Below are 27,506 nucleotides of genomic sequence, written 5' to 3'. Positions count from 1 at the left end.
AATCACGGGAGTTTGCTGACTTCCAGTCTAGCTGCGGGTTCCGTCAGAGACATTGCATCAGGGGAATGAGACAAAGTGATATAGCAGGACACCTGAAAACCTCTTCTGGTTTCTGATCATCAGGGGCACACTTATCTGCACATACATATACAGAAAATCATACATCACACATACACACAACCCCCCCACGCACACACACACAAAGAAAATGAAGGAGAAATGATTTAAAAAGAAACCTAGAGTTGACCTCTGGCCTACACACACACACACACACACACACTAGGAAGACCTTCAAATGTCTACAATATACACAAAAGAATGCCAACATTTAATAAGAGATAACAGAAAAGCTTATCATATGTATTATTCAACTACTCTCAGTTACTTATGACGATAATAATGCCATAAGCCATCCCATCTTCTAGTTACATACAACTTAGTGCAGGTTGTAGTTTGGTCGCCTGATGTCTGATATAAGCTAGAATTAGCTACGTTGTTCTATTTTAAAACATGAATTTCTTAAGTTTGACTTCAGTCTCTACTTTGGGTTGAAGGCTGTTCTGCCTACTCCCCATTCTCCTTCTGCAAGCCATCTTCTTCCCACAGCAAGCGATGGATGCACAGGACACAAATACAGTTATGTAGCACATTCAGGTATTGCCTGCTTGTATTTCCTTCTCCACGTCCAGTCAGATGGCCAAGCCCAACATCTACAGGGTGTTAGTGTTTTCTACTCACAGAGGGAAGACAAGGACATTGGAATGATCCTGTTATGGGGGACTAAAGATTTGGAACCAAGAATTTAGTCTGTAAAGTGCTATACTTGAACTTGCTTGTATCTGAAAGGCTGAAGGCCTGCATATAAGAAAAGCCATCTGCCTACCAGCCAGCAGTACCCATCAGACTGCCTCACTAGTAGCAGCCATGGACTTCCCTTTCTCTTCCTGTTTCTGTACACAGCTTGGGGAAGGAACTCAAAATATCAGAGTAACACCGCATGGCCATAATGCTGGGATTCCGCCCTTGCGATCCTCCCTCAATACAAAATTAAACCCACACAGAAGTCCAGCCAGTGGCAGGCTCCATCTTCTCATGTGAACTCATGCTGCAGGGGGACCCCCTCATTTCATTCATGTAAACTTAATGAAATATACTCTAGCAAATAGCACAGGCTTAATAAATATGGATTAAAAGACCGAGGGCCAGAAATAACGCTAGAGAAGTAGGAAGGATTCAGCAGCAGAATTCATTCTGGGTATTCCGTTTTTCAGCATGGGAAAGTAAAATGTCCTATCACACACAACATAAAGGCTGTGGAAATTTATCATCTCGAGTGAATATATGATCCTAAATGCGTATGAACTGAGATAATTTAGCTATCCGAAAGCTAGCTTTTATGCGATTTTTTTAAGCTAACAAAATAGCCCAGCGCATCCCTGTAGGTATTGCTTCACATCTATTGTAACCCTTTTAAAATCCCTTCTAGAAACCACAAGTTTATATGCCCTTCCCCACTTAACTTTTTATTGTTTATATGTTTCCTGTGAAGATAGACAGACCAAGCTGTTCCTTACCAAATGCTGGTAACTGAGTGATGTGACTCCCCACCCCCATCCCTTCACACACCGGCAGACGCCCACTTTTTCAGTAAGGAACTAACCTCTTGGAAGCATTTAAAATGGATGGAAAGATAGAAGGCAGCCAAGATGTCCTTCTAAAAGACAGCCAGATGCATGCTAGTCTAATTGCCCAAGAGTGTACGGTGGGCTTTGAAAGCAAGCCTTCTGCATTGGCGCCCCCTGCTGGATTTGAGCGCGAATTGTCTCTGAAATTAAAAACAACCTGAACCTTTTCAGCTGAGGGCACGCTTGCTACTCAAGTGGCAAATCCAAGCCCACTTCTAGGATGCGTTTCTTTCCTGATAAACACGCGGTGCAGTCCGCGAGCTAGCTTCCCAAGAGCAGAAACACCCAAACAGAAAACTACCAGTCGAGACTTAACATAGGGAAGAAAAGCGTGCTGCGGGGATGCCGGTGTTAGGGAGATGTCTGCACGGGAAGGCAGAGAAAAGCCAGGTCCACCTGCAGGGCAAACCCCTGGGCGAGAGCACTGGGTTTAGGAGTCTAAACGTGAATCTCTAGAAAGAGTTTCTGCACATCCCTGTTACTTACTTGTTCCTTTCCTCGCCTGTCTCTCCCTGTTAAGATCGCTGTCTGTCCTCACTCCCTAAGGGACACAGGAACCAGACTAATTTTGAAGGCAGCCTGTCACCTACAGACTTCAGACCTATTATGAAATCTGTGTTATGAAGTCTGTCTGTTGGGGAATAGCTGGCAGATTTTTCTTCCTGCTTGACTCAGTCCATGTGGTAGGGAGGAAGGGGAGAGATATTGGCTAAATTTTTGGCAAGTGCTCTCACACCAACTTGGCCTTATTAAGGGAACAAGAACAACCATGATGGCTATTTCCTCCCAAGAGCTAAAAAAAAAGCTGGTGCTGTCACCCTCAGGAAGAATTTCAACAGAGAGCACCACAGAAGCTGCGTGGTGCTTTAGAATATGTCACTGACAGCGGTGGGTTTAAAAGCCCCCCCCCCCAGCTTCTCATATTCAAAACTGCTTTGTGTCCCTCGTGTCTGATGGCAAAGCCAAACAAACTGAGCCGATTCTGACGTATTTAGATATTCACTGACTGCTTTCTTCTCTGGGGGTGGAAGCTGTCCAGAGGATTGTTTTTCAGAGTTATCTCGGTAAAGGCTTCTCTGCGAGTGTGGGTAGGAGTCTCATACTCCTGCCTTTGTACGGGGAGCCAGAAGAAAAGCTGAGCCAAGCAGTGCTGCACAGGCCTGTCATCCCTCCCAGCACACAGGAGACACAAGCATGAGAAGCGCAAGTTCATGGCCAGACTGGGTACAGAGTGAAACCCTGTCTCAAAAGCCCGAATTCAACCAGAAAAGAATGAATGGTGGCAGATGATGGTACTCAAAATACTCTAAGCAAATACGTGTTGGTGGCTTAGGCTTTCTTAAGGGCCAAGGATGGAGAAGGCACAATGACCTTTCTACTCTGTGACATTAGCTAAGGTGGTACAGGAAGCTGGGATGGACTAGGAGGTGCCACACTTTCCCCCTCGTGTGTCTGTCTCCTCTGTGCTTGATCCCATGTTCCTTTCTGTCCGGTGGAGTCTATCCTGGACTGTCTTGCAGTTATGGCTCTTTCCAAAAGGAGAAAGCAGAAGCTGTCATTTTGAGGATAGCTTGGAAGTCTCAGGACAGTATTCCCACCTAACAACTCCTTGGTCCAAAGAAGAAACCCCACAGGTCACATTCACACAGAAGGTGGCACTCCCAGATGGTCATGTGGACATCTGTACTTCGTATTGTCAGCTTCTGATTTTCAGTTTTCTGTATATAGCTATGTTTCATGTTCTGCTCCTGTGTCTTTATATAAGGTAATCATTTCTATTTCCCTCAAAAGTGTTTTGGAGATCTCCCCAAAATTAATTACAAAATCAGGCCTTTACTTGCCCTTGGAAATATATTTTCCCTACCCGTGAATTCACAGCTAGAACATACTTTAAGACATAAAAAATAATTAATTGCACGCAGCCAGTCTCCAGTGCAACTGTCATTTATTTTATTTTTTCAGAGTTATATAATTGATCAACATAATGAATTCAGAACAAAAAAAATTTCATAGCATTGAAGTGTTAGGCCGTTGTATACGAGATAAGCAAAAAATAAAGATTTGGAAGCACACATCTAACAAAAGCATAAAAGGCACAGAAAATCAGCCAAACTCCTTACCCTGAGAATTTTACTTAATTCAAAGCAGAAGAGGAGATTGGAAGTGAAACGTGTTTGGCATTTTTGGAAATGGCCAGCAGAGAGAGAGATGTTTCCGGCACCACTGAGTGAATACTGTTTACTCCATCATTCCCCCTAGCAAATCCACGGATAAGGGACGGGTATCCATGTGCTTGTGTATATGGGGGATTCTCCTGTTTCATGCCCCTGATTCATCTCTCTGCTGTGCTTTTCAGGAGTCATGCTACATTGGTTGCAATTAATTTCAGTGTTGCATATTAGCCATAAGGAGATATTTCAGCCACTGATTTGATTTTTTTTTCTTCTCCCCCTGTGGTTTTCTTGAAAGATGAGAGCGGTCCGGAGGAAAAGCCAACTGCGGGAGAAACGGAAGGGCAGAGCCAAGAAGCAGGTGGGCTCAGGTTTCTTTTGAGGAGTCTCCTAGGCCTCATCCACAGAGGTGAACAACAACTTTCCTCAATGTTATTGCCTGAAAATGCTTTGTGCCCTTTTCCTTGATTAACCCCAGTGTTCCCTCTTCTCTCCAGTCCCCTTAACTCCAAGAAGACAGTGCTCCCATAAAGAACACGTGCTCTTATTCACCGCTCCACTTTCCATTTCCTTCATGTAATAACAGATGGCTTAGGGATGCCTTAAGAACTGCGGGCCAAAACGGGAACCACAGCATCAGACCTTGGATGACTTAGAGCAGACTGAGCCAAATGGGGGGAAAGGAAGCTAGATCTATTTGAGGAGAATGAAGAAAGGCTTTCTCTCCACACTGGATGGGACGTTTCTCTTGCTTTTAATTTTGAAGAGCCGTGTGGCTGGCCATTTCTCTGCAAGTTGTAGATGGTGCTGTAGAGCCCTCCCAACCACTCGCTCCCAACAGCTCTAAGATCAAAAACCTTTTTGATATCACCCTGTTAAGAAAAGACAGCTGTGTCCATCAAATGTTTATAGATTTTACACTATAGAGTATACCTTTAGCTTTTTAAAATAATAGCCTTGAGATTCAAAAGGGATTGAAATCATCTTCAAATTATCACATGCACACACACACATTTCTGTCCTTAGGAATTTTTATGGCTTCTGGCATTATTGCCAAAATAAAAATATCCCCTTTCCCTTTAGCCTCCAAGTTATTTCCCCTGTTCTATTGAGTCCCATAGGGGAACTTTTTTTTAAAAGACTGGGCTCTTTTTCCTGTGCCAGCCACATCTAGTCCACATGCTAAACTCTCAGAACTAGACCAGGTAATGTGATAAGTTTTTCCACCACATTGCTCTTGGGAGTTCTTGAAGTACTCTTGTGTAGCTTTTGCAGCCTGTTCTGGAACTCACTCTGTAGATTAGGCTGGCCTTGAACTCAGAGAGATCCTCCTGCTTCTGCCTCCCAAGTGCTGGGATTAAAGGCATGCACCACCACCACCCAGCAGAAGGCAAGCTTATATTAGTAACTTGGAAGATAAACATTCATAAAGCTAATCAGAGGAAGCACTGAAGCAAGACAGAAAGGATCCTGCATCCTTGTTACCAGATCAGCTGTCTCCCTTTGCTGAAACATGGCCCTTTCCTCAGAACGGAATGAATTTCTGGTACTATCAGCTGTTCTTGTTCAACCATTGCTAGGCTCTACCCACACACAGTGCACTGTATTGAAGATACAACTTACATGGCAAGCTTTCACTGTTTTTACTGCTCAGGGATGACATGTATTCATCAGTCAACTGCTGGCAACCAAGACCATGCATGATCCAACTGTTGAAGTTCTATAAGTTTTGCTCACTCCATGTTCTGTTCCTTGCTGTCTTTACCAACATTGATCTTTCTCCTGTCACTGCACACACACACACACACACACACACACACACACACACGCACACACACACGCACAAACGCACACACGCACAGAGGCACACACAGAGACACAGATAGACAGATAGACAGACAGACAGACAGACACATCAGTGCCTTTCCCTTTAAATCAGTTGTTTTCGGATAGTTCCATTTTGGTTTTGTGACCACCTGCGAGCTTAGAATACAAAAGTCTGAGCCTTCTTCTCCACCTCTGGGATATAAAAAGCATTACCACCCAAAATGGCTGCCTCTCGACCTTTTACCACGGGGTCTCCTCTGTGTTCCTCAGTGGCTCCCCTGCTCATCCAAGACAGTGGGATGACTGACAGAGTCTAGCAGCAGGGTTCATTCCCGATTCTGTGCCCAGTGTCACTAGATGCGCTTGCATTCATTTTGTCATTTTGCAGCCTCCTCACTCAGACGACTACTGAACATGTGGTTCTGGTTGTTAAAGCCCCTTGACCTGCTGTTAGTTTCCAAAATAAAAACATCTTGCTTTCCTTCAACACAGTTTCCAGTGCCTGTGTTGATTGCATAACTCCACAGGTCTCTGCCACATGATGGAAAAACATAATCTCAAAATAGCATAATTTACAGGTTCTGACAGCTGTCACCGTCAGATCAAATACAACGGGCTATAGTATTTATCAAGAATCAATAATAAATGTACCTTGAAGGTTTATTGCCTCCCCGGCATTGCATGTGCATTGCAAATATTGCAATTAGTTCTAAAAAAAACAACTGAGGAAATGTTGCTTAAAATGAGTTCTGAATGCTGAGATGGTGAAAGATGATTCTAGATGCAGGGGGCAGATCATAAATTGGCCTCACAATGTGGGGGAGGTGAGGTGCGACTGGAGTAGGGTGGGATCAAGAGATTAGGGTGAGAGACATGGTAAGACATCATAGGACCAGACTGGGTCTGACAGCATGTCCTTTGACTTGACGACATAGAGAACTCAGTGGAAAGTTTTAAATATTGGAACCAATGATCTCATTAATGAACTCATTTTGCCCATGCATGAAAATGGGTCCAAAGGGGTAGAGTTAGAAGACGACTTCAGGAAAGCAATGACAGATGATTCTGGAAATCCAGACAAAAAGGCTGAAATGTGGCACATTCTAGAAAGAAGAAGCAACAGGGTATGCAAGCTAAATGGGCTGGGTGGGATGCATTGGAGAAAGCAGAATCCCACTTAGGTCCTAGGAGCATAGCTTCCTAGTCTGAAGGGACAATAGGGCCACTTAACTGGAAGACATTTTGTTGGAAAGGTTAATAGTTTAGTTTTTGCATCAATAAATTTGATGCAAATTTATTGTATGGGATGTCATGTTAGATAAACAAGTCCGTATGCAGGAGAGATGAACACTGCACTTAAAGCTTTAGGAGACACTGCCCTTTGGGGGTTATTTAAAGCCTGGGAGTAGAAGGCTATTGGGTTAGAGAATATGCAAATGTCAAAGGCAAAGGAGCTGGGGTGTCACTGACATCTAGACCCCTGTCAAGAAAGCAGAAGCAGCCAGAACAATGACATAGCTTTGAAACAAACAGGGAGGGGCTGGGAAGTGCTATTGAGAAGTCAAGTCAGACAGACAGGGAGAAATCATCAAGTTGAAAATTATGGCAACAGAGAGGGAAGCTGAGGCAGGAAGAGGGCAAGGTCAAGAACTGTTTAGCCATATAGGAAGACCTGTCTTGAACAAAAGGCAAAGAAAGCAATGCAGGAGTGGTGGTGGAGACAGTCTTTAGATTGTCACAGGAAGGATGCTAGCACCTTAGGCGAGGGAGTTAGGAAGACCGCTGGCCAAGCACTTGAGTGACATATGCAGAGTTTCAGAAGTAAAGACAATGACAGAAGCTTTTCTTGGGGAGTTTTGCTCTGAAGGGAGATGGAAATGGGAAAGTGTTGTGACCGGAAGGGAAGATTAACGGTCTGTGCGATGCACGCACACACACATGCACACTGTCAACCTTCTACAGATGTTATTCTCTGTCCAAGAGAGATGCAGCCTAAAAGTCACAACCATATATAACGGACAAATGACATGCTAGAAAATAAGAACATTTCCTTGAATTATGTATTTTCTCTTTAAGTCTGTGGCTGAGTAACTATAAGAAAACTGTGTATATTGTTTTATCTGTTGTGAGATGCTTTTTAATAAGTTCTTGGGTCTGAATTCTACTGTTTTCACGGTAGTAGCTAATTATCTAGCATTGCAGAGGCCAAACATAAACCAAAACCCCCTGACTCTGAGGAGAACAGCAGGAGAGATTATCTCTGACGGGTCTTAGTTGTTACTATGAAGGGGACAGAGTCCTTCCTGTCCTTGGTCCCCATTCTGTAACTCGGTGATATGAAATCCCTGTGTGTCTATACCCTATTTTGAGTGCTCTCCTTCTCCTGGACTGCAGTGCTGACTGCCATGGAACTGCTCTGTCCAGCTGGACAGCGAGTGGATTGGCAATCCTGGGAAGTACTGAGCTAAGAAAAAGCAAACTAAAAATCACACATATGGGGCACTTTGTAGAAATTTGCATGGATGTATATTACCACACATCACAAAAAAAAAATCTGTGTATGTTTTTTTGCCTTTGAGCTCTTACTCTTCTTGCTTTAAGTGCTATAAGGAAGCAAAATACAACTTGAGTTGCTGGCAGAGCACGGCCGACAAGCAGTAGTTTTCATCAACACATGTTTTGTAGTTCATTGGCCTCTGTCTCACATGAAGATTTGTGCTTCATTAATGATTAAAAAAATGCATCACAGCCCTCTGCCCCAGAAGACCATTTGGTGTATGAAGGACACTGACACCTTCATTGGTTGGGCGGGGAGGGAGCTGAAGGGAAAGAAAAGCCACAGCCTGAGGTATTAAGCCTGAGACAATGTTTTCTCTGTTTTATAGATGGTGTCAACACAGCCCCTGTACCCAGTTCTGCTTCTGAAGACACAGTCGAAGTCCGTCAGGATGAAGGTATGAGGCCACACCCAAACTCCAAAGACCCTTACAAGGAAACTGTGTAGGCTTTGTTTATGTGGGAAACTGAAGCAGCGAACAAACGGGAGTCTCTTAAGTGCCTCTATTTGGAACACAAGAATCCCACCCACTCTGCTCCATCCCATTCCACCTCGAGCCTCTTCAGAGTCTATATATACATTTACATGTGTTCCTCTAAAAATAATGTTTGTAAAATAAGGGTAGGAGAAGAGAAAGTGCAGTTAGAGAAAAATGTTTATCTGAAACTCAGGAATTTGTCGATTCTGTTATTTGTCATTTCTCATGGGGCATGCGCGTGAAAGAGTGGCATTGAGAACCACCCATCAGGGGCCTGGCAACTCAAGAAGTATTCGAAATATTTGAAAGGCATCCATAAAGATAGACCTGAGGCAAAGTCACCATTCTATGGACCACCCCTAAGAGAAAATGTGGCTGACCAAAGTAAACCAAGAAGAAAAAAACATAGGAGAAATTATTACTTTTTTTAGGGATAAGTACTAAGACACAGGGATGCAAACTGCTTTTAAAAAGAATTGTAAAGGAAAATAAAGTCATCCTTTTTCTTCTCTCCCTCCTGATTGGTGGGTAAGTCTCCCCAGGAGATATAATTTGTAATGTCTACTGTTAGCAGCTACTAAAGCCCAGTGTGATTGATATACTAGGGCAAATGGTGTCTTGTAAACCATATCACCTACTTGGAACTTCAGAGTGTACTTTGAATCTGTTTCTTCAATCAGATGCGATGTGAAAACAGGTGCACATTGTCACTAAGCCTTGCTATCCTTTGAATCTGTTGAGGACATCAAAATGGCACTGTCGTTTTAATACTCACTAGAAGGCATATACAATTCCATGCCCATTTCCTGGTCCATTTTTGTTTTAATCATATGTAGTTGATAACAGTTGATAAGAGTACCAATAATTGAATTGTACGCTGGAAGCTTGATCTCAGCTCTGCTGCCAGTTGCTTAGCTAACGCGTGACAGACAGTTCAAATCGCAAACAAGTGCTTCACAAGCAAATGCACAGTGAACTTCTTGGGACTTCAGTATTTCCTTCCTAAGTGCAGACAAGAATAATGTCTACCTTGGGGCTGGGTGCATGAAACAGTGAGTAGAAGCACTTTCTGTGCCAGTATGAGCTGAGTTCAGATTCCAAGCACCTAAACCAGTGGTGGTGGCACATGCCTGTAATCATTTACACGTAGGAGTCAGAGGCAAGAAGATTAAGAGTTCAAAGCCAGCATCGGCTACACTGCAAATCTGAGGCTAGTCTGGGATAGATGAAACTTGGTCTCAAAAACTAAAAAACGAGAGAGAGAGAGAGAGAGAGAGAGAGAGAGAGAGAGAGAGAGAGAGAGAGAGAGGGAGGGAGGGAGGGAGGGGAGGGGGGAGGAAGGAAGGAAGGAAGGAAGGAAGGAAGGAAGGAAGGAAGGAGGAAAGAAAGACAGGGAAAGGAAAGGAAAGGAAAAAAAGAAAAGAAAATGAAGCGATAAAACCAAACCAAACCCACTGAGCCCCAGTCACCTATATCCAGGCCCATCTGTAAGCCCAGCACTGAGGACAGCAGATCAATGAGGCTCACTGTCTACCAGATGAGCTTCAAATTAAGGAAGAGACCCTGTCTCAAGAGAATAACACTGAGAATGGTAGAGGAGGATGCTTGGTGAACTCCTTTGCTCTCATACACACACCTATGCACACACCTGTCACGTGCACACACACACAGCGCTCAGAAGATAATGCTCACCTCTCAAACTACCACACAGGTAGTTTTTCTAGCCAAATAGATCAGACTTTCCAGAAGCACAGACTGAATTAGAGTATTAGGAAGTGGCTTGTTTATCAGAGAGATAACAATGCCCTTAATAGAAAAAGGAAGGGGACAGAACTGGCTGAGAGAGGTACTCCCATGCACAGCCAGGAGGGATCAATCCCAGCTGACGTTTTGGGAAGCTCCAAAGATGTACCAAAATGGGCAAGATAATCCTGCAATGGATTCTGCTACTGGCTCTCCTGGGATGTGTGTGGCTGTGAGTTTCTTTCTATTGAAGTATTTGTGGAAACCAGGGATGGATGGCATCCGCTGGTGCCTGGGAGAATAATTGTTTCTTCCCAAAGGAGCTCGGAATGAACCAACAGAGTGTCCACCACACTGCCATCATCTTGAATGATCCTTTTTCTTTTTATTGCAACTTTTCAAATGACACTTCCTTTCAAACTATGTAGGTGTATGTTCAGGTATCTCTTATTTCAAAAATATTTGGCATATCTAAAAATGTAATTTGTGTCAGAATTCCTCAGAGATTTCTTGAGAAGCTCAGTCATTTTACAGAGAAATAGACTGATCGGGTAAGGGAAAAGATAGAAAATGGTACTTATTTTAAGCAAAAAAAGGACATCTCAATCATTTAGTTTATCATAAAAATGTAAAAGCATCATGAAATTGAATGACAGAGTCTAAGAAGTAAGAAAGAGGAACAATCTAATTTGAATGCTGCAAGCTGAGATTTCTTGCTGCTGAGTTGTTTAGCTGGGAGACATCACACCTTCATAAAACACACTGCTTGTGATATTTCTTGATGCTTTTAGGATCTCACACCGTTAATTGCTCATGCAGGGATCAATTATTTTTCAGAATACTTTTAGGATTTTTTCCATAAAATAAGACTTTTAATGGTGCTAACTCAATCAAAGAATTCTCATGTATCACAAATGTAGTTCCTTTATGAGACTAAATGTGAATATTTAGGGGATTTTGATGAAATAAATTGTTAATTTCCATTAACTTTTTTATTTGGAAAATGTGTGTTCTGTGACCTACTTTAGTATGTAGTGTGGTTTCATCTAACAGTAGAGCATATAGGGCTCTATATTTCGTATTCATCTTCTGAAATAGCATTCCTATAAGGGCACTGCTTTTAAACGGGTTATCTGTTCAGAGCTCAGACTCTGGGGCTTGCCAAGCTGTCATCAAGATTGACGGATGCACAGCTTAGAATTAAGAAAAAGAATTTTCCATTGAAATCATCCAAGATTGAGGTCAAGTTGAGGTTAAAAGGAAATCATAAGTGTTCAGGATTCATTTCAAATCTTTTCTGTTATTAGCTTTCATGCAGAAATATCTGTCCTTGGTGACACCAGGGCTATTTCAGAACCTCACAGTCATAAGATTGCTTAGAGAAATGCTCATGACACTCTCCAGTGTAAGTGGCAGAACATTTTTTGCTGATCAAAGGTCATAAAGAAGCCCTTGTTCTCTTGATTTTTTTGGAAACTTCACTCCCGAAGGAGCATCTTGTTGGGGCCTTGGAATCACCCATGACCTGACCTGGCCAGGTTCTCAGTATCGTGGGCATCTCAGTTTGATGCCCATGGTGCTTGTGCCATGTTCAGTGTTTACAGTTTTGCTTGTCAGTTGGCTGGGTTTACATTTGTGAAGATTTTAGTCTCCACTGGAAGTTAGCATCTTCTCGAATGGAGGAGTTGAAAACAAGCAAGTGAAAAAAAAAAAAAAAGGTGTCTGTCTTTATTCCTGGAACAGAAGGTATTATTTTTTTTAAGCAAAGAGTTACGTGAAAGTTGAAAGAGCTCTCTAGAAGTGTTAAACTTAAGTGTCATCTGCAATAGTGATTCTCTTTAAGCACTGCAGACAAACGTCCCACTAGAAAGCAAGTCTGGGTGCGCTCACCCGCTTACCCCATGCCACTACTGACTGGGCAGCTGCTGTAGCTATCTGCTTGCAGATCACGGTAGACTGCAGTCCAGACACTGACGACACCTGTTCACAGTGAATCACTGCAGCTGCCAAGTGGGCAGGAGGTGAGCGGAGAGGATGAGATTTGAGGAAGAGGAATGCTAATGAGTGGCTCATCTACATGGTGTAGATGCCAGAGCCAGGCCTGATATGAAATTCACTTCAAGGGGAAGCTGCCCTGGGAAAATATTTGTGGCATTGGATAGGCATTATTGTAAGATAGGGCGTGCACGTATCTATTGAGGAATTCTCCCTTGACTCTTATGGGTGCTCTTTTTTTTTAAAAAAAAAAAAAAAGTGGTTTTGTACTTTAAATTCTGAAAAACGATTTCTATTTGAGTTAACAAACTTGTAAACCATCAGATGAAAGTCCATAAAACACAGGGTTCCAATGCACAAATAGCTAGTGCTGTGCTCAAAAACTTCTGAAGAAGCAATGCTGTTGTTAAATGTATAGTTGTTTGTCTCCTTAGGTCGGGAGCAGTCTCTCTTCTAACTGTTCCCATGTTTTTCATATGTCATCTTCATCCACCCCAAGGCGCCTTACTTGGGAGCGGGCAGGGCGGGGGGAATGATGTACAAACACATCCGGATTCACCTGCCTTATTATTTAATCAGTACCTAATTTGAATTTGAAGGTCAACTAGACCAAATCATAGGCTCATTAATATTGAAATCAAAATCAATTAATACCCAGGTGCACACCTGAGCTGTGTCCCTTCGAAACTCCATGAAAGTCACACCAATGCTTTTTGGCATTTAAAAGGTAGAATGCCACTCAAGAAGGGATTTCTGAACCCTTTAATCTAGCTTGAGACTTCATGGAGGTCAAAATGACTGGAGAAAAAAAAAAGAAATCTGGATCGAGATCAGCCATGGTAAACGGAGCCAAAGAAGGGAGATGAGGTCATGGATGAGGAGGCTGTGTATAAGACGTGATCATCGGTGGTGCCATTATCATTGTTAGACTGCCAGGGAAGCAATTGAAGAGAAACAAAACATTGTGCCACCCAATAAATTACTCTCCACCTTAATCTATCTTTTCTTAGTTCTCTTCCTGTCCTTATTATCCACCATTCTCTCCTGAGAGCTTAGTCCTGATCCTGTTCTAGCTGAAACAAAATTGTACCTTGTTCCACATCTGTATGGATAGAAGGTCTGGATTCATTTCGGTCCATCTCAGCTACCCACTTTTGGATTGTGAGTCTTACTAAGCATTGCTGGATGGCTGCCTCTGGTCCTTCAGAGGAGGGAAAGGAACTGGGGCGAACAACATGTGTCCACTATTCACTGTTTTCTATCTGTCTATGGTGTGCTACCCATTGATCAACAGGACTTGGTTATCAACCTATAGGTCAAGCCCCTTTTGAGGTCAAACAACCCTTTCACAGAGGTAGCCAAAGACCATTAGAAAACACAGATATTTACATTACCATTTATAACAGTAGCAAGATTACAGTTATAGAGTAGCAAAAAAGTATTTTATGTTTGCATTGTGTGGTTGGGGGTCACCACAACATGAGGAACTGTGTTAAAGGGTCGCAGCTTTAGGAAGGTTGAGAACCACTGCAATAGGGTAACTGGAGACTCAGACAAGGAGAGAAGAAGGTATGGGATGGGGGAAGATCTGTGTTGATGTTGCCCCCACAGATGATGCTTAAATAAGCTTGCAGAACTTGTTTTTGTTTATACAAATAACATGCATTCATTTGAAAACATTTTCATATAGAAAATTATAGAAAGTAAAATCATATAATGACTTCCCCTTTAAGGACTAAATTGCAGAACATTTTTTAAAAAGTCTATTCTGTTGCTGCATTGAACAGCAGACCATGAATAGTCTCTCTTGTCTTTAAATATGCCTCAGAGGCCTGACTTTTATTGGCGGTATGACATTCCATCATCTGGTGTCCCACCATTTATACTGGCAGAGCCCTAATGTTGAATTATTCAGTTATTTATAGTTTTCTCTATTGTAAATAACAGAAGATGCAGCTCATGAATTTTAGATGGTTAGTGCGTGCACACGCGCGCGCACGTGTGCGGGTATGTGTGTGTATGTGTGATAAGCTCTTCAGCATAAATTCCTGATCCTTTGTTGATTTACTAGAGAAACAGCTAACATTTTTGCTTTATTGCTTGTACGTATTTTCTAATTTTTAAGAGTAAGGCATGACTATTATATAAATAAGCAAAAGAAGAAGAGAAAAAATATCACCTACAAGTTGAATTCTCAGAAATTAGTATTTGTAAAATGCTGCTTTATAATCTTGAGATAGTTTTCTCAGCAGCAGCATACATATATTAAGTTTTATTTCATAGGATAGTCTACAATGCATATCTGTTTGAAATTACCTTTTAAGCATAAAAATAGATTCTAAATTCTACCCATATCTTTTGATCCTTTAACTCCATTTCATTTTATTTTATAATAAAGGAGCCTTCTATACCCACCTAATCTCCATCGCAATTGTTCCCCAGTTTTGTTTTTAATTTTGCACAGGCCAGAAACATTCTTTAACCCTTGTAAATATTACACTCATTTCTGTAAGAAAACTCTAATAAACAAAAATATGTTCTAGTGTTTTGTTTTTTAATAACATAAGATTATTCTTAAAATGTATGTTCTTTATAAAAAAATTCAAACAATGTGAAGACAATGAATAACTGAAAAAGCAATCTTTGACCCTGAGATCATTAACTTTTGCATCGGGGACCATTCTTTTGTGCATCTCTGTGAATAACAAATGCACAATTCTATGTCAACAAGAGTAACACATACGATAAGATACATACACAATATCCATGTGAAATACAATAAGATTTTAATGCAATTTTCTTTTTGTTGTCTATTGATTTTTCACCTACCATTTGCTTAAAATGTAAAGTACAAAGAACTGACTATCTAATCTCAGCTTTCGGTGTCCAGGGTCTAAATTCCATCTGTGTCTTGACTAAACAGTGCGATCACGGGTATGCTATTTAGTCTCTCCATATCTCAACATCATCATACATTAAATAAAAATGATAATAGCACCTGTGTTATGTAATATCATAACACCGAGCATTAAAGTGAGTCAATAATTTAAGATATTTCAAGGTATGCCTGCTACCCATCTGGAAACTAACACGTTTTAACCACCATTCAATAAATGTTTGCTCATTTATGAACACCGTATCTTATTCTACACACATTTCTGAATCTCCCTTTGCTATGAGAAGCAAACCTTCATGGAAACCCCTCTAAGTCACTCTCTGTAGATCTATTTCATCCGTTTTAAAGCTCACATCATGGCTCATAGTTCAGATGTATCATAATTTATTCAGCAATTCTTCTATGATGAGCAAGCACTTTCTCTCCTTTTTATTGCTCTGCAAACAATGCTACAGTGGCTGCTCTTGCCTGTAGATTCTCATATGCTGGTGCTCTTATTTGTATGGGAAAGATTCCAACAATGTGAGCCGTGCTTTACAGAGTATGTGTTTTAACAGACATTGCCAAAAGTCTGCCTCCAAAGGCTGTAACAAGCCATATTTCCATCAGCAATTGCTGTTTTGTCTTTCTAAACTTTTCCAGCTGAATGGGTGTAAAGCAGCATGTCATTGATATTTTTAAACATCAATGTTATTAGCTCAGCTTTGCAGGTAACAAAGATCCAGGACATTCAAAAAACCAGTTCAGTTACATAAAAATGTAGAGCCATAATTTGAAAACCAAGCCAGTCAGAACCCAAATCACATCTTCTATTCTGTCTCTGAAAGCCAGCTTTGGGAGCCAGGGGCCTTCCTTCCTGATGGGACAGGAGACATAAGGGAACAGGAGGGGGCAGGGAGGGCATCCCAGGAATGCTATTTATTCCAAGAGCAAAGTGAGCAGGGCACTGTAATGAGGCCACAGTTTGCAGGCAGCTGGCTAACATGTTCATCGTCATGACCTTGACACTAACATGGTGCCAAGGTTATGATGCCAGGCGGCACTCAGATATGCCCCACACTCAGCAGAAAGCCCAGCCCTTTTGTGTGACAATCAGGCTTGCTATGTTGCAGGTGTACCATCAATTTATTGTTACTTCCCAAATGCAGCCGGCAGAAGTCCACGACTAACTTGTTCAAAACTCTGCCTTGAATTCCTGACCACTTTGTGAAGCCCATATCCAGTCCTGATGTCAGTCATTGTTCCACCCCTCCCCTTTTCCATCCCTTCCTTCTTCATCCTTCCTTCTATTGCAATTTGTCTGAGCAAACATTTCTGATTATTATGTTAAGACTTCTCAGCAATGCTGGCAACGGTTAGGGGACACGTGCACATGATTACCTTTCTCCATTTCTTCCCTCCTCATTACTCAGTGACAAACTACCCTGCTTCCCGTGTATTTGCTTACTGCACTTCAAAACCCACGCTCCTGTGTCAACATTAGCTATGTGTGCGGCATATCGAGCCTACCTGGGTGTAAACAGCTGAAGAGCAGGTTCCGGTTCTCATTGTTTGCCTGCTCTCTACAAAGTCAGTCCTTGATGCTTATTTAATTTAACCAAGAAAAAGAAAGTGTTTGTGCATCTCTGTTAATGAAACTCTAAGAGTTTCCTGGAGAATTTAATCGAGAACCATGCACCACAAGAGATACTATATATAATTTTACAAATACGCATGGAAAATTATCTGATTTTTCCCCAAAAAATAATTAGCTGAAAAAGCGGAGATAGAATCTGCTATAGAGGATGGGCAATGCACAGTTGTACCAGGGTGTCCTCCTCAGATTCTGTTACTATTATTACGGTGTTTAATAGGAGAAGTTGTCTTTCAGGACTATCTGATTCCAGAAGAAAATTTTCTCTTAAAAATATGTCATGGTAGAAGCACACTTTATGAGGACTAACGGGAAGGAGCCTGAGCTGCTGGAGCCCATTCCATACTAATTCATGGCCTGATGTACAGAAAGAAATAAAAGACCTGGACTGTAAAAAAAATGTAAATATGCCATGGTACAGAAATGTGAGCAGTAAATCCAAGTTAGTAACATCTCTGTTCATTTTCAGACTCAGATGCTTTTATATCTGAGAATAAAGTAAACATGTTTAAACATTTTTGTCTTAGTTGAGACATAATAATTATAAGTAGTTATGGGTTACAGCATTTCTTTTTTTCCTCATTTTTTTATTAAAGATTTCCATCTCCTCCCCTCCTCCTCCCCCTTCTCTCTACTCCCTTCCACTCATACCCCCACTCCCTCCCTCTACAGGCCAAAGAGCCATCAGGGTTCCCTTCACTATGTTAAGTCCAAGGTCCTCCCAACTCCCCCTAAGTCCAGGAAGGTGAGCAACCAAACTGACAAGGCTCACAGTGAGCCCGTCCATGCTGTAGAGTCCAAGCCCATCTCCGTTGTCCTTGGTTTCTCAGTCCTCCTCCACCATCAGCCGCATTCAGAGAGTCCAGTTTGGTCGCCTGTTCCATCAGTCGCATTCCAACTGGACTTGGTGGTCTCCCGTTAGTTCTGTCCCACCATCTCAATGGGTGAACGCACCCCTCACGGTCCTGACTTCCTTGCTCATGATCTCCCTCCTTTTGCTCCTCATCAGGACCTTGGGAGCTCAGTCCAGTGCTCCAATGTGGGGCTTTGTCATTTTCTCCATCCAATGCCAGGTGATTTGGAAAGCAGTGTGGCGGTTTCTCAGGAAATTCGGGTTATAGCATTTCAATGCATGTGTATAGCATAGAATCATTTGACCTCAAACAAATAAGCCTTTTTCTCTCTTTACTCTCTTGGTTTTGATGATGCTGAGACTCAAACCTGTGTCCTAGCACTTGCACACTAGGCAATCTCTACCTCTTTGCATCACAGTCCCTGGCAGAGGTGGTGTTCCTAGCTAAATAGAGAACATCTGTTCATTCAGTCCCTAGGAGAGGTGGTGTTCCCAGCTAAACACAGAATATCGGTTCATTCAGGACAGTCTCTTTCCCTTGAAATATTCTTTAGAGTATCTCAGAGATACTCCCACGTGATTCTGTATTGAACTCAAACAGTAATATTTGAATTAAAAATCAATACTGTACTTAAAGTGTGTTCTAGGAAGTTCTAGAGTTTATTTTGAAACAAAAGCTCTAAACCTCCTTTCAAGGGTGAAAGATACAGTACATGAGATGGATCAGACTAGGTGTTTGGATATGCTTCATAGTGAAACTTTTCTAATAAGCTTTTTAAAAGCTTTGATTACATACATTTAAAATCGATTACATATAATAAAATATGTAATATTTTATATACCATTAAACTAAAACTATGTTTATGTAACTGGAAATTTCTTTCCGGTCTGCCAGTTTCCAAATAAACACTGAGAGGCTTATATTAATTACAAACTGTTTGGCATATTAGCTCAGACTTATTATTAACTAGCTCTTACAACTTAAATTAACCCATTTCTATTATTCTATATTTTACCACAAGGCTTGTGGCTTGTTACCTCACATCTTGCTCCTCAGGCAGCTACTGGCATCTCTCACACTCTGTCTTCTTTTTCCTTGTATCTTTGTTTGAATTTCCTACCTAGCTATATTCTGTCCATTCATAGGCCAAAGCAACTTCTTTATTAACTAATGGTAATAAAACATATTCAGAGCATACAGAGGGGCATCCTACATCATGTTTATTTAATACTAGTCAAAGATTGTTAAGTGGCAATGGGAATCCAAAATAATAACATTACACTTATTATCATTTATTATTTTCTCTACTAATTATAGCTGTTGTAATATATTAGTCAGCTCAGCCAAGTACTATATTAGATAATACTCTAAAGGCAAATATTTGAGAAAAAATCCACCCTAGAATAAGAGATAAAGGTTTTTGATAGATCTGGAATGCCTTTATCTAGCACAATGGTTTAAATTTAAATTTAAGATCAAATAAGTCTTAATTTATATAAGCAACTTTATGATTATTTTCTAATTTGTGCCCTAGGTTATAAATTCTTTAGACGAAACTTGCAGGCTTTATGGACCACATGGGATTGCGATCTCAGCAGCTGTGAAGCTTGCTTGGTGACTCTCTTGACTTGATCCTCGGTTTTCTTTTGCGCCAAATATCCCTGAAAATATTTATATAGCATTCACACATTTAACCAACTAATCAAAAATATTTGGGAAAATTGCATCTGTACCGAGCATCTGCAGATTATCCCCATGGCACGTTTCCTAAGCAATACAGTATTACAACTCTACATGTAGATATGATTTGAAGGGTATGGCAAGATGTACTTATGCTGTATGCAAATGCTGCACTATTTTCTAGAAGGGACTTGAGCATTCACAGGTTGTGATGCCCACGTGGGAACTCCTGCAGATGCAGAGGAATGACTGTTATCACCATGGAAAGGATGTGATGCTGTTAGTATAGTGCCAGCACAAAGGACCATACTAGGACCAAGAAACCTAAGACCTATCTATGCACAAAAAGTACAGAATGACATCTCTGTCTACAAATTAAAACCACATCTCTCATATTAAAAACGCTTCACTCCTTAAAGTATACTTGTTGCTATCCTTAATCTAATCTTATCTGACTTATCATTTTCTTGTTAATTAGTGTGAAAATTAAGTTTGGAAGAACTCTGTAGAACAGTCCTAGGAAAGACTATGTTCTTAGCAAACTTGGATAAATGCAGAACATCTGTTAATTGATATCAGGTTGCTTTTCTGTGAAACACCCTCAGAGGAGCTCAGAGATGCTCAAACATTGTACATATTGAATTCAACCATTTTAACGTTTGAATTAAAAATCAAGACTGTTAAAGGATGTTTGAGGAGCTGCTATTGTTAATTTTGAAGGTATGTATTTTTTGTCACTACATATGTTAGAACTCTGCTAAAACTCTCAGATCCTGACATTGTTTCATCTGGAGACACACAAGACACAGGACCATGTTTTGACTGGACAAAGACATCAGGCAATATATACATACAAACATACATACATATACATATATTCTTTATGTGCTCATATGTTTGTCAGATTCAGAGGCCACATGACACTGCTCTTGCTTAGGCAGCCTCATGCCTGAAAATTTGCAGCATCTTTAAAGCTGTTGATAGATGTTCCTTGGTAAGAAAGTTCAGGAGTCAGTTAGAATCATTGGAAACTTCAAAGTTAAGCAGTTTCAATGACTCTGCACTTTTCCACATATAACATGCATTGAGAAGCTCGGAGAAAATGGAGTATGTAGTATTTGGTATGCTAATTAATAAAATTCAAATCATTAAATATTTTATTCATTCTTTATTACTTTTATGGTACAACATGATTTTTGAGCATCATGAAACTTAGTTTGGTAAACAATCTATAAAAATCAAAGAACATAGCTTATGACATAAAAGAAGCAAAAGTAAAATGACTTTTGAAGGTGTGGTCTTGAATTTATCCTGGTACGGTGATGCTTGGGAACACTTCACAGAAGTTTCAGGAAGAGATTTTCTGTTTCTAGTGTTTAATAATAGATATGCACTAGAAAAAAACATGTTTCTCTGTCTCCTTTTCTTTTCAGTCATGTGTATGTGTGCATATGTGTGAATTTCTTTGGTATTGTGCATGGGCTCAGTGTGTAAGCTTGATTGTGTTGACTTGTAGAGACATGAGGTTGATGTCAGTTGTCTTTTTCTAGTACTTTCCACCTTTATTTTTTGAGGCAGGATTTCTTATTGAATCGGAAACTCATCAGTTGCCTAATTTGGCTGGCCAATCAGCTTCAGGGATGTACCTTTCTCCCCTCCACTGTAAGAGCACCATTACAGGCTTCTTCAATGCATTCTTGGAATCCAAACTAAAGTCCTTGTGGTTACATGGCAGGCACTTTAGCAACTGTGCCACTTCCCCAGTACAGGTCTCTCTGTTTTATTGTAACATTTGTTTGCACGTATTTATGTAGTTTTATATGATAATTAGATCCACATACATAATACTAATAATCAAATCCTGGGGTAAATACTTCCATCCTCTTAGTCCTCTACCATTAATCATCTTTATTCATTGTTTTCTTTAATGCACTATAACCAAATGTTACCTTACTATAATCCAAGAAATAATTCCTTCTGTTTTCCTTTGGTATCTCTTGACTTTTTCTTTCCTTTCTCTCTTTAGTTCTCTGGGTCTGTGAGTACCACTCTTCCACTCTATTTTTTGAAATCAACTTTTAGTGGAATACTTTAAAACCAATTACAAAGACAAAATTTCTTAATATGCATTGATGGCATTTAATAGTAAATTTATCTTCCTGTTTTATTTGGTAATGAGTCTTGATATTTTTGCAGGATGCTAAATTGAAGTGGAAAAGCAAACTGGTTATTTCACTCATGAAAAGTGAAGGAAGGGTCAGTGATACTCCTATAAAAACAGACTTTGTTTTGTTACCCAGCACAGTACAGGGAAGGGCATTTCTTCTGTCTTGACCTGAGGTTTATCATTCTCAAGGCAAGCAAGCAAGCAAAGCAAGCAAACAAAAGCCTCAAAGCAGGAAGCTCATTGTAGCACTTCAGTTTTTACACACCCATGGATGTTGCCCTTGGCAACCACATCCCTCCTTGACAAGCTGTGAAACAGAATCGGTTACTCTTCCCCATGAGTGTTTGCATTCCATATGCATAGACAAATACTTCTGTCCACCTCGACTTCAGACTAGTTACTTAAGGTCTAAAAGACAACTCCAAGCTCTAGGCCCTGCTATTCTCAGAATTTCCTATCTTCTACCTTCTTCTGTCTGGAATTTCCTGCCAAACAGAAGTGCTGGTATATACTTGTTGAGAGAAGCTGTGAGTACACATTACTATCTTACACCAATGTTTACTAGGGTCAGTAGTAGGAGACCAGCAGATCAGATGAAGAGGACATGGGCTGTAGTTAACTCTGCATCCCGAAGGTAGTATCCCCTTCAGGTTTCTTCTCCAGTGCATCCCCCAGGGTAGAACTAACCAAAACCATCAGACTCTTGCCTCAACTTTATTCTCTGTACAGTACCACCTTAATTTACAAATACATTCTTCCATTTACACTAAGGACTTTCTCTCCTCTCTGTAAAATACTTCAAACTCAACAATCTCTCCTTTTCATCAAGCACAAAAGTCCAGACATCTGCTTGTGGTCCATATGGAAGCCATGTGTCCTAGCGTTTTCAGTATCATTCTAACTGCAACGATTCTAACTTCTTACCAGATCACATAACATGATTTCTGAAAGGGAAAAAATGTAGTTTCCTCCTGAGCACACAGTGCCATTCTGTAGGAAACTAGATGTGACTGTTGTCATGCACACATTTGCTAGTTTCACAGAAGAAAAATAAATGAAGACAGTGATAAAAACTGTAATTGTTATTACTTTCCCTTAACCTCAAAATGTCTCAGTTGTCACATCATGTCATTTTGTCACTTCTACCTTTATTTTGAAACTCTTCTGCAGCAATTAAATAATTATGCCCAAGTGTTTTTGAAAACAAATCCTATTGGGTGGACTTGAGGAATAGCAACAACCTAAAAATGGGACCGTCAAAAGACCCTCCAAACAGTGTGTTACTTAGTTCCTGCAGTAATGCTTTGAAGTAGACCATGGTCACTGCCAGCTGCTGCAACACCAACATTCAGAAAAAAAGAAAAATGTTTTCTCATACAAGTAAAATCCTCAATGACAAGTCGTGCTCCTGGCATTCATTAAGAGACACAAATTAGTTGAGGCTCCTGATTTTTAACCCATGGCGTCCCATCTTGAGTCTTGACAGACACCCATTCAGCAATGGGAAAGGACATTTTTTCTAGGAAGGTTTGACAGCAGAACATGTCATATCTTCATCTTTCCCATCAGCCAGGAGTCAGTCATGTGAGATATATGGACGTGTAACTGCCCAGAGGGAGTTCTTGAGTCTCCAAGTGTGTCCTTTCTATGAGGTTAGGAGAAGGCATACGTGTCTGGTGAGCACCAATCAGATCTGTTTCTGAGACAGGTGGTGGCGCACTCATTGCTCTAATACAATTTGTGGTATGTTGTTGTGAATTTCACACACTACTATTTTGAACCGACAGCTATTTCAACAAGTCTAAGGAAAGTATATAGATCTGAACCCTATTAAGTCTACTGATTTATATAGGTCAAAGCTCGTGGTGACTTTTTTTCTTAATTCAAATAAAATATGACAGTTCCTAAGACCTGGTGCCATGAGTCAATAAGGTTACAACACACTCCTTGAGTGCCTTTAATATGCTCATTGATACCTTAGGAGAAAATATGTCTACCAATTGTTACTGGTGGCCAGTGTCTGGGCCAGGTGTTTCCAGATGTAGGCATATCATCCAAACAGTTAAAAATAAGGACTTCTACAGGTTGCAAAGGCGGCAAGGAGACTTTACTTAGAAGTAAATGAAATAGCTAGCACATATCGGAAAGAGAGGCACTGCAATAGAGCAGCAGGCTTCATGAGCGAGAGAGAACTCCACAGCCCCGGTTACTGCCTGGGGTCTGCTTTGTGGAGTCCAGCAGAAAGAGGGGATGGGTTCTAAAAGGCATGGAATATTTGAGAGTTTTATATTTTGATTGACAGATTATATATTTTCATTTCCAGCTGTACATATCCCTATGCCTGATTTTACTCATACATATGCCTTTATGCGCAGGCAGAAGATGGGACTTTTTCTAAAAGTTCAAATGATACAGTTTACCTTACTGTGTGTGCAACCCAAACACATGCAGACCAGACTGACCCTTCTTTTTTCTGAGCCTGGATACACTAGGAGTATATCTGAATAAAACTTTTCTAAATCTGGTTCTTGTGAGGGGCAATGAAATTTATAATGTTGCTTAGAGAGCAGTGCATTCACAGCATGTGGAGGCCCAGATGCTGGTGCTGGGTGCATTGTCCAGGAGGGAGGGGTGTGTGTGTGTGTGTGTGTGTGTGTGTGTGTGTGTGAGTGTGTGTGTGTGTGTGTGTGTGTGTGTGTGTGTGTGTGTTATATACAGGTATAGGCAAAGGAGATAAGATGCTGGGTGCATTATTAAAAGAGGAGGATTGCGCAATCCAGGTGTAGTGCCAGTGCTTGCCCGCCTCACCAGCCAAGCCCTGGTATTACATTATAGCCCTCACTGCTTTTTGTTCTGAAGTCTTGCCCTTTGCAAACTTCCCCACCTATAAGTGTGAGTCTGTAAGTCATGATTTTTGTTTTAGTTTGGTTTTTGTTTGTTTGCTTGTTGCTTGCTTGCTTGCTTTTGAAATGGAGCCTCCTATAGCCCAGGCTGGGCTTGAAACCACTATGCAACATGGATGACCTTGAATTTCTGATCCTCCTGACTTTGCTTCCCTAGTTCTGGGATTAGAGGCGTGTGACACCAGGCCTAGTTTACATAGCTCTAGGCTTGAATCCAGGTCTTCAAGGATGCTAAGCAAGCATTCTACCAATATGTCACTTCTCTAACCTGTCTGTTGGTGTGGGGGTGTGGAAGGAGCAATTGACACGCTGAGGATCAAACTCAAGATCCTGTGCATGCTAGGCAGTCACTCTACACCTGCATTTCCGTCCCCCACCATCACAATCATTTACGTTTCATCAGGAGAGAGATAGTATCTATGTTGACTCTCAGTTGAGTCTTAGTGATATACACACAGTCTAGCCTACAAACAGCTACCAGTTAAAGTTTGTTTGCATGTTAGAGCCCAGCAGCCAACAGATTTTTTATTTGGCCTTAACTGTTAGGAAGATGGAATGAAATAAAAAGTACAGTCCTTGCCCTTCCGGGATTTACAGTCTAGATGGAAAAATAGAGGAGCGTGTGAAAATGCCAAAAAGCAGCATGATCATCAGTTAATAATTATGTCGCCCACATTGTAAACTAGTTCCCAGTCTAAAAATGTTCCGTGTTTCATTCTTCTCATTCTCATCTTCCTAACTACAATTACCATCCCAAATTAAAATAAGGAAAATGAACCCTGGAGCTATAGTATAGTTAGTCTGAGAGCACGGAGCTAGGGTATAAACTAGGCAAGACCAACCACAGCATGGTAAGTGCTGGGGAGGGAGCATACTGGAATTTCCTGAGAGGTCTTGAAGATGACCTCTGGCCTTGGGTTAACTGTAATGTAAGTAGAAACAGTGAGCCATGAGCTAGAATCTGAAAGCTGCATGCACAAGCTATTTTATCTGCAAGAACATTTAGGAGCAGGTGAAAGCAGGGTGCCAAAGGCCTATTTTAGGTACAATGGATAATAGGTACAACGGACAAACTTTCTTGACCTAAATGACAGATCCATCATTCTGTCAATCATCAGTTGCGGAGAAAAGTGCCACGACTGTGGGGCACAGTGAATACCAGACTAGGGTATTTGGGTCAAGTCAGCACAAAGCAGCCATTTTCTGTCATTAGGTATCATTTCTATCCACACAGAAGTTCAGTGTACTCGGGAATGGCTACCTGATGAGTAGACACGTTTTCAAGGCATCTCTGTAACTATTTGGAGAGGCTGCTCTACAAACCAAAGTCAAATTTCTACTTTCTAAGAGATGACTCTTGGCTAAGATATACCGTCCCATCCCTCGTACTCTATTTAGTTCTGCTTGGCTATTCCTTCTTATTCTTTGCTTGGCTGTGTCTTCCCATTGTTCTCACCTTTGGGTCAATCCTGAGCAATGTATTTCTTTCATTATCCCGCGCTAACTCAAGTGGACTCTTTCAATGAGATCGCCACCTTATAACTCTTCAAAGAAAAAGCAATTGTCCTGGACACTAAGAGAAGACAATGCGGAAACTTTAGGAATGGTAGACTCAGCATCTCTCCCTCCCATCCCCAAAACAGCGATTATCAGCTTCATCTCCTAATACAGTTAGCCCTCATCCCATGACTTTTCTGTAACAATGACATGTAAAACTCAACCCTAAAGGTTTTAATTGGTTTTATTTACAATGATTCTTTGGCAGGAAAAATAGTAAATTAAGGCGTGATCACAAATGTGTTTGAGGATCATTCAGTCTTTATGTGGTAGACTCGTAAACCTCATTTTTTTGCCCATCAGCAATAGAGGATTAGATACTGGTGGTTCCTAAGATGGCATTACCTTTTGGAGAAAGGTATGGGTAACTTCTCAATTAAAAATAGTACCAGTGTTCTGCCTACACACCTTGGTGTGCTACTGTGATTATTTTTAAAATACCAAAGTGCCGACATCATGTTTAACAAGAAATGACTTAACTCCTCTTCTTGCAGGTGACTCTCCCTACCTTTTTTTCCTTCCCAAGGTATTTTTATCATAAAATATAATTACATCATTTCCCCCAGCCCTTTGCTCTCTCAAAGCACTCCCATATATCCCCCCTTGCTCCCTCTTGAAATCATAACCTCTGTTTTCTTTCATTGTTATATTTCTGTTTATAAGCATGACCTGCTCACTCCTTTTAGCTGTGTTTGTATGTGTATGACTCGAGGAGCTGACCCCTTGTATTTGACAATCAGTTCGGGGCCTCCTCCCTGGAACTCTCATCAATCCTCCATTGCCTGCAGCTCTTTGCCTGCGGGTGGAGCCCTGAGAGATTTCGGCCTTCCATGTCAGCATGTCTATAGGTGTTGCAGTTCTTTAGGTCGTATCGATCAGCCTTATTGCTACAATATCATGGATTCATCATTCCTGCCATTTTTAGGAGACATGACCTCAAGTACCTTTTCTGGTCCTCTGGATCTCTTTCCAGAATGTTCCCTGCGCTTTAGGTGCAGGAGTTGTGTCGTCAACGTATTAATTAGGGCTGGTAACTCTACAGTCACTTCTTCTCTATATTGTAGGTTTTTTTTTTTGGAATGGTTTCCTTCTATGGCAAAGATAAGTTTCTTTGATGAAGGGTGAGAGCTACGCTTGTCTGTGAGAATAAGAAGAAATATTTAGCAGGGGGTGGGTGGTACTGTACACCTTTAATCCCAGCACTCGGGAGGCAGAGGCAGGCAGATCTCGGTGGGTTCAAGGCCAGCCTGGTCTACAAGAGCTAGTTCCAAAGCTACAGTGAATCCCTGTCCAAAAAAAAAAAAAGAAATAGGCATTTAGAGTGAATTTAGGAAACTGATGTTTAGTGAAGTGATAACAA

General features: G+C 41.0%; 1 protein-coding gene across 1 annotated transcript in view; it reads left to right on the top strand.

Annotated features, from left to right (window-relative positions):
- Macrod2 (mono-ADP ribosylhydrolase 2) overlaps positions 1-27,506 on the top strand; it is a 1,850,149-nt gene that overhangs the window by 1,732,834 nt on the left and 89,809 nt on the right. Inside the window, exons 12-13 of the mRNA XM_038330425.1 lie at positions 4,155-4,265; positions 8,569-8,637. Of these exons, the coding sequence (XP_038186353.1) occupies positions 4,155-4,265; positions 8,569-8,637 (180 nt within the window). The remainder of the gene's footprint in view (positions 1-4,154; positions 4,266-8,568; positions 8,638-27,506) is intronic.

This window comes from Arvicola amphibius, chromosome 5 (assembly GCF_903992535.2).
Source record: "Arvicola amphibius chromosome 5, mArvAmp1.2, whole genome shotgun sequence".
NCBI classification, from domain to species: Eukaryota; Metazoa; Chordata; class Mammalia; order Rodentia; family Cricetidae; genus Arvicola; species Arvicola amphibius.
Note: the sequence above shows the minus strand (reverse complement) of the source record. Positions and strands in the feature narration are given on the sequence as shown.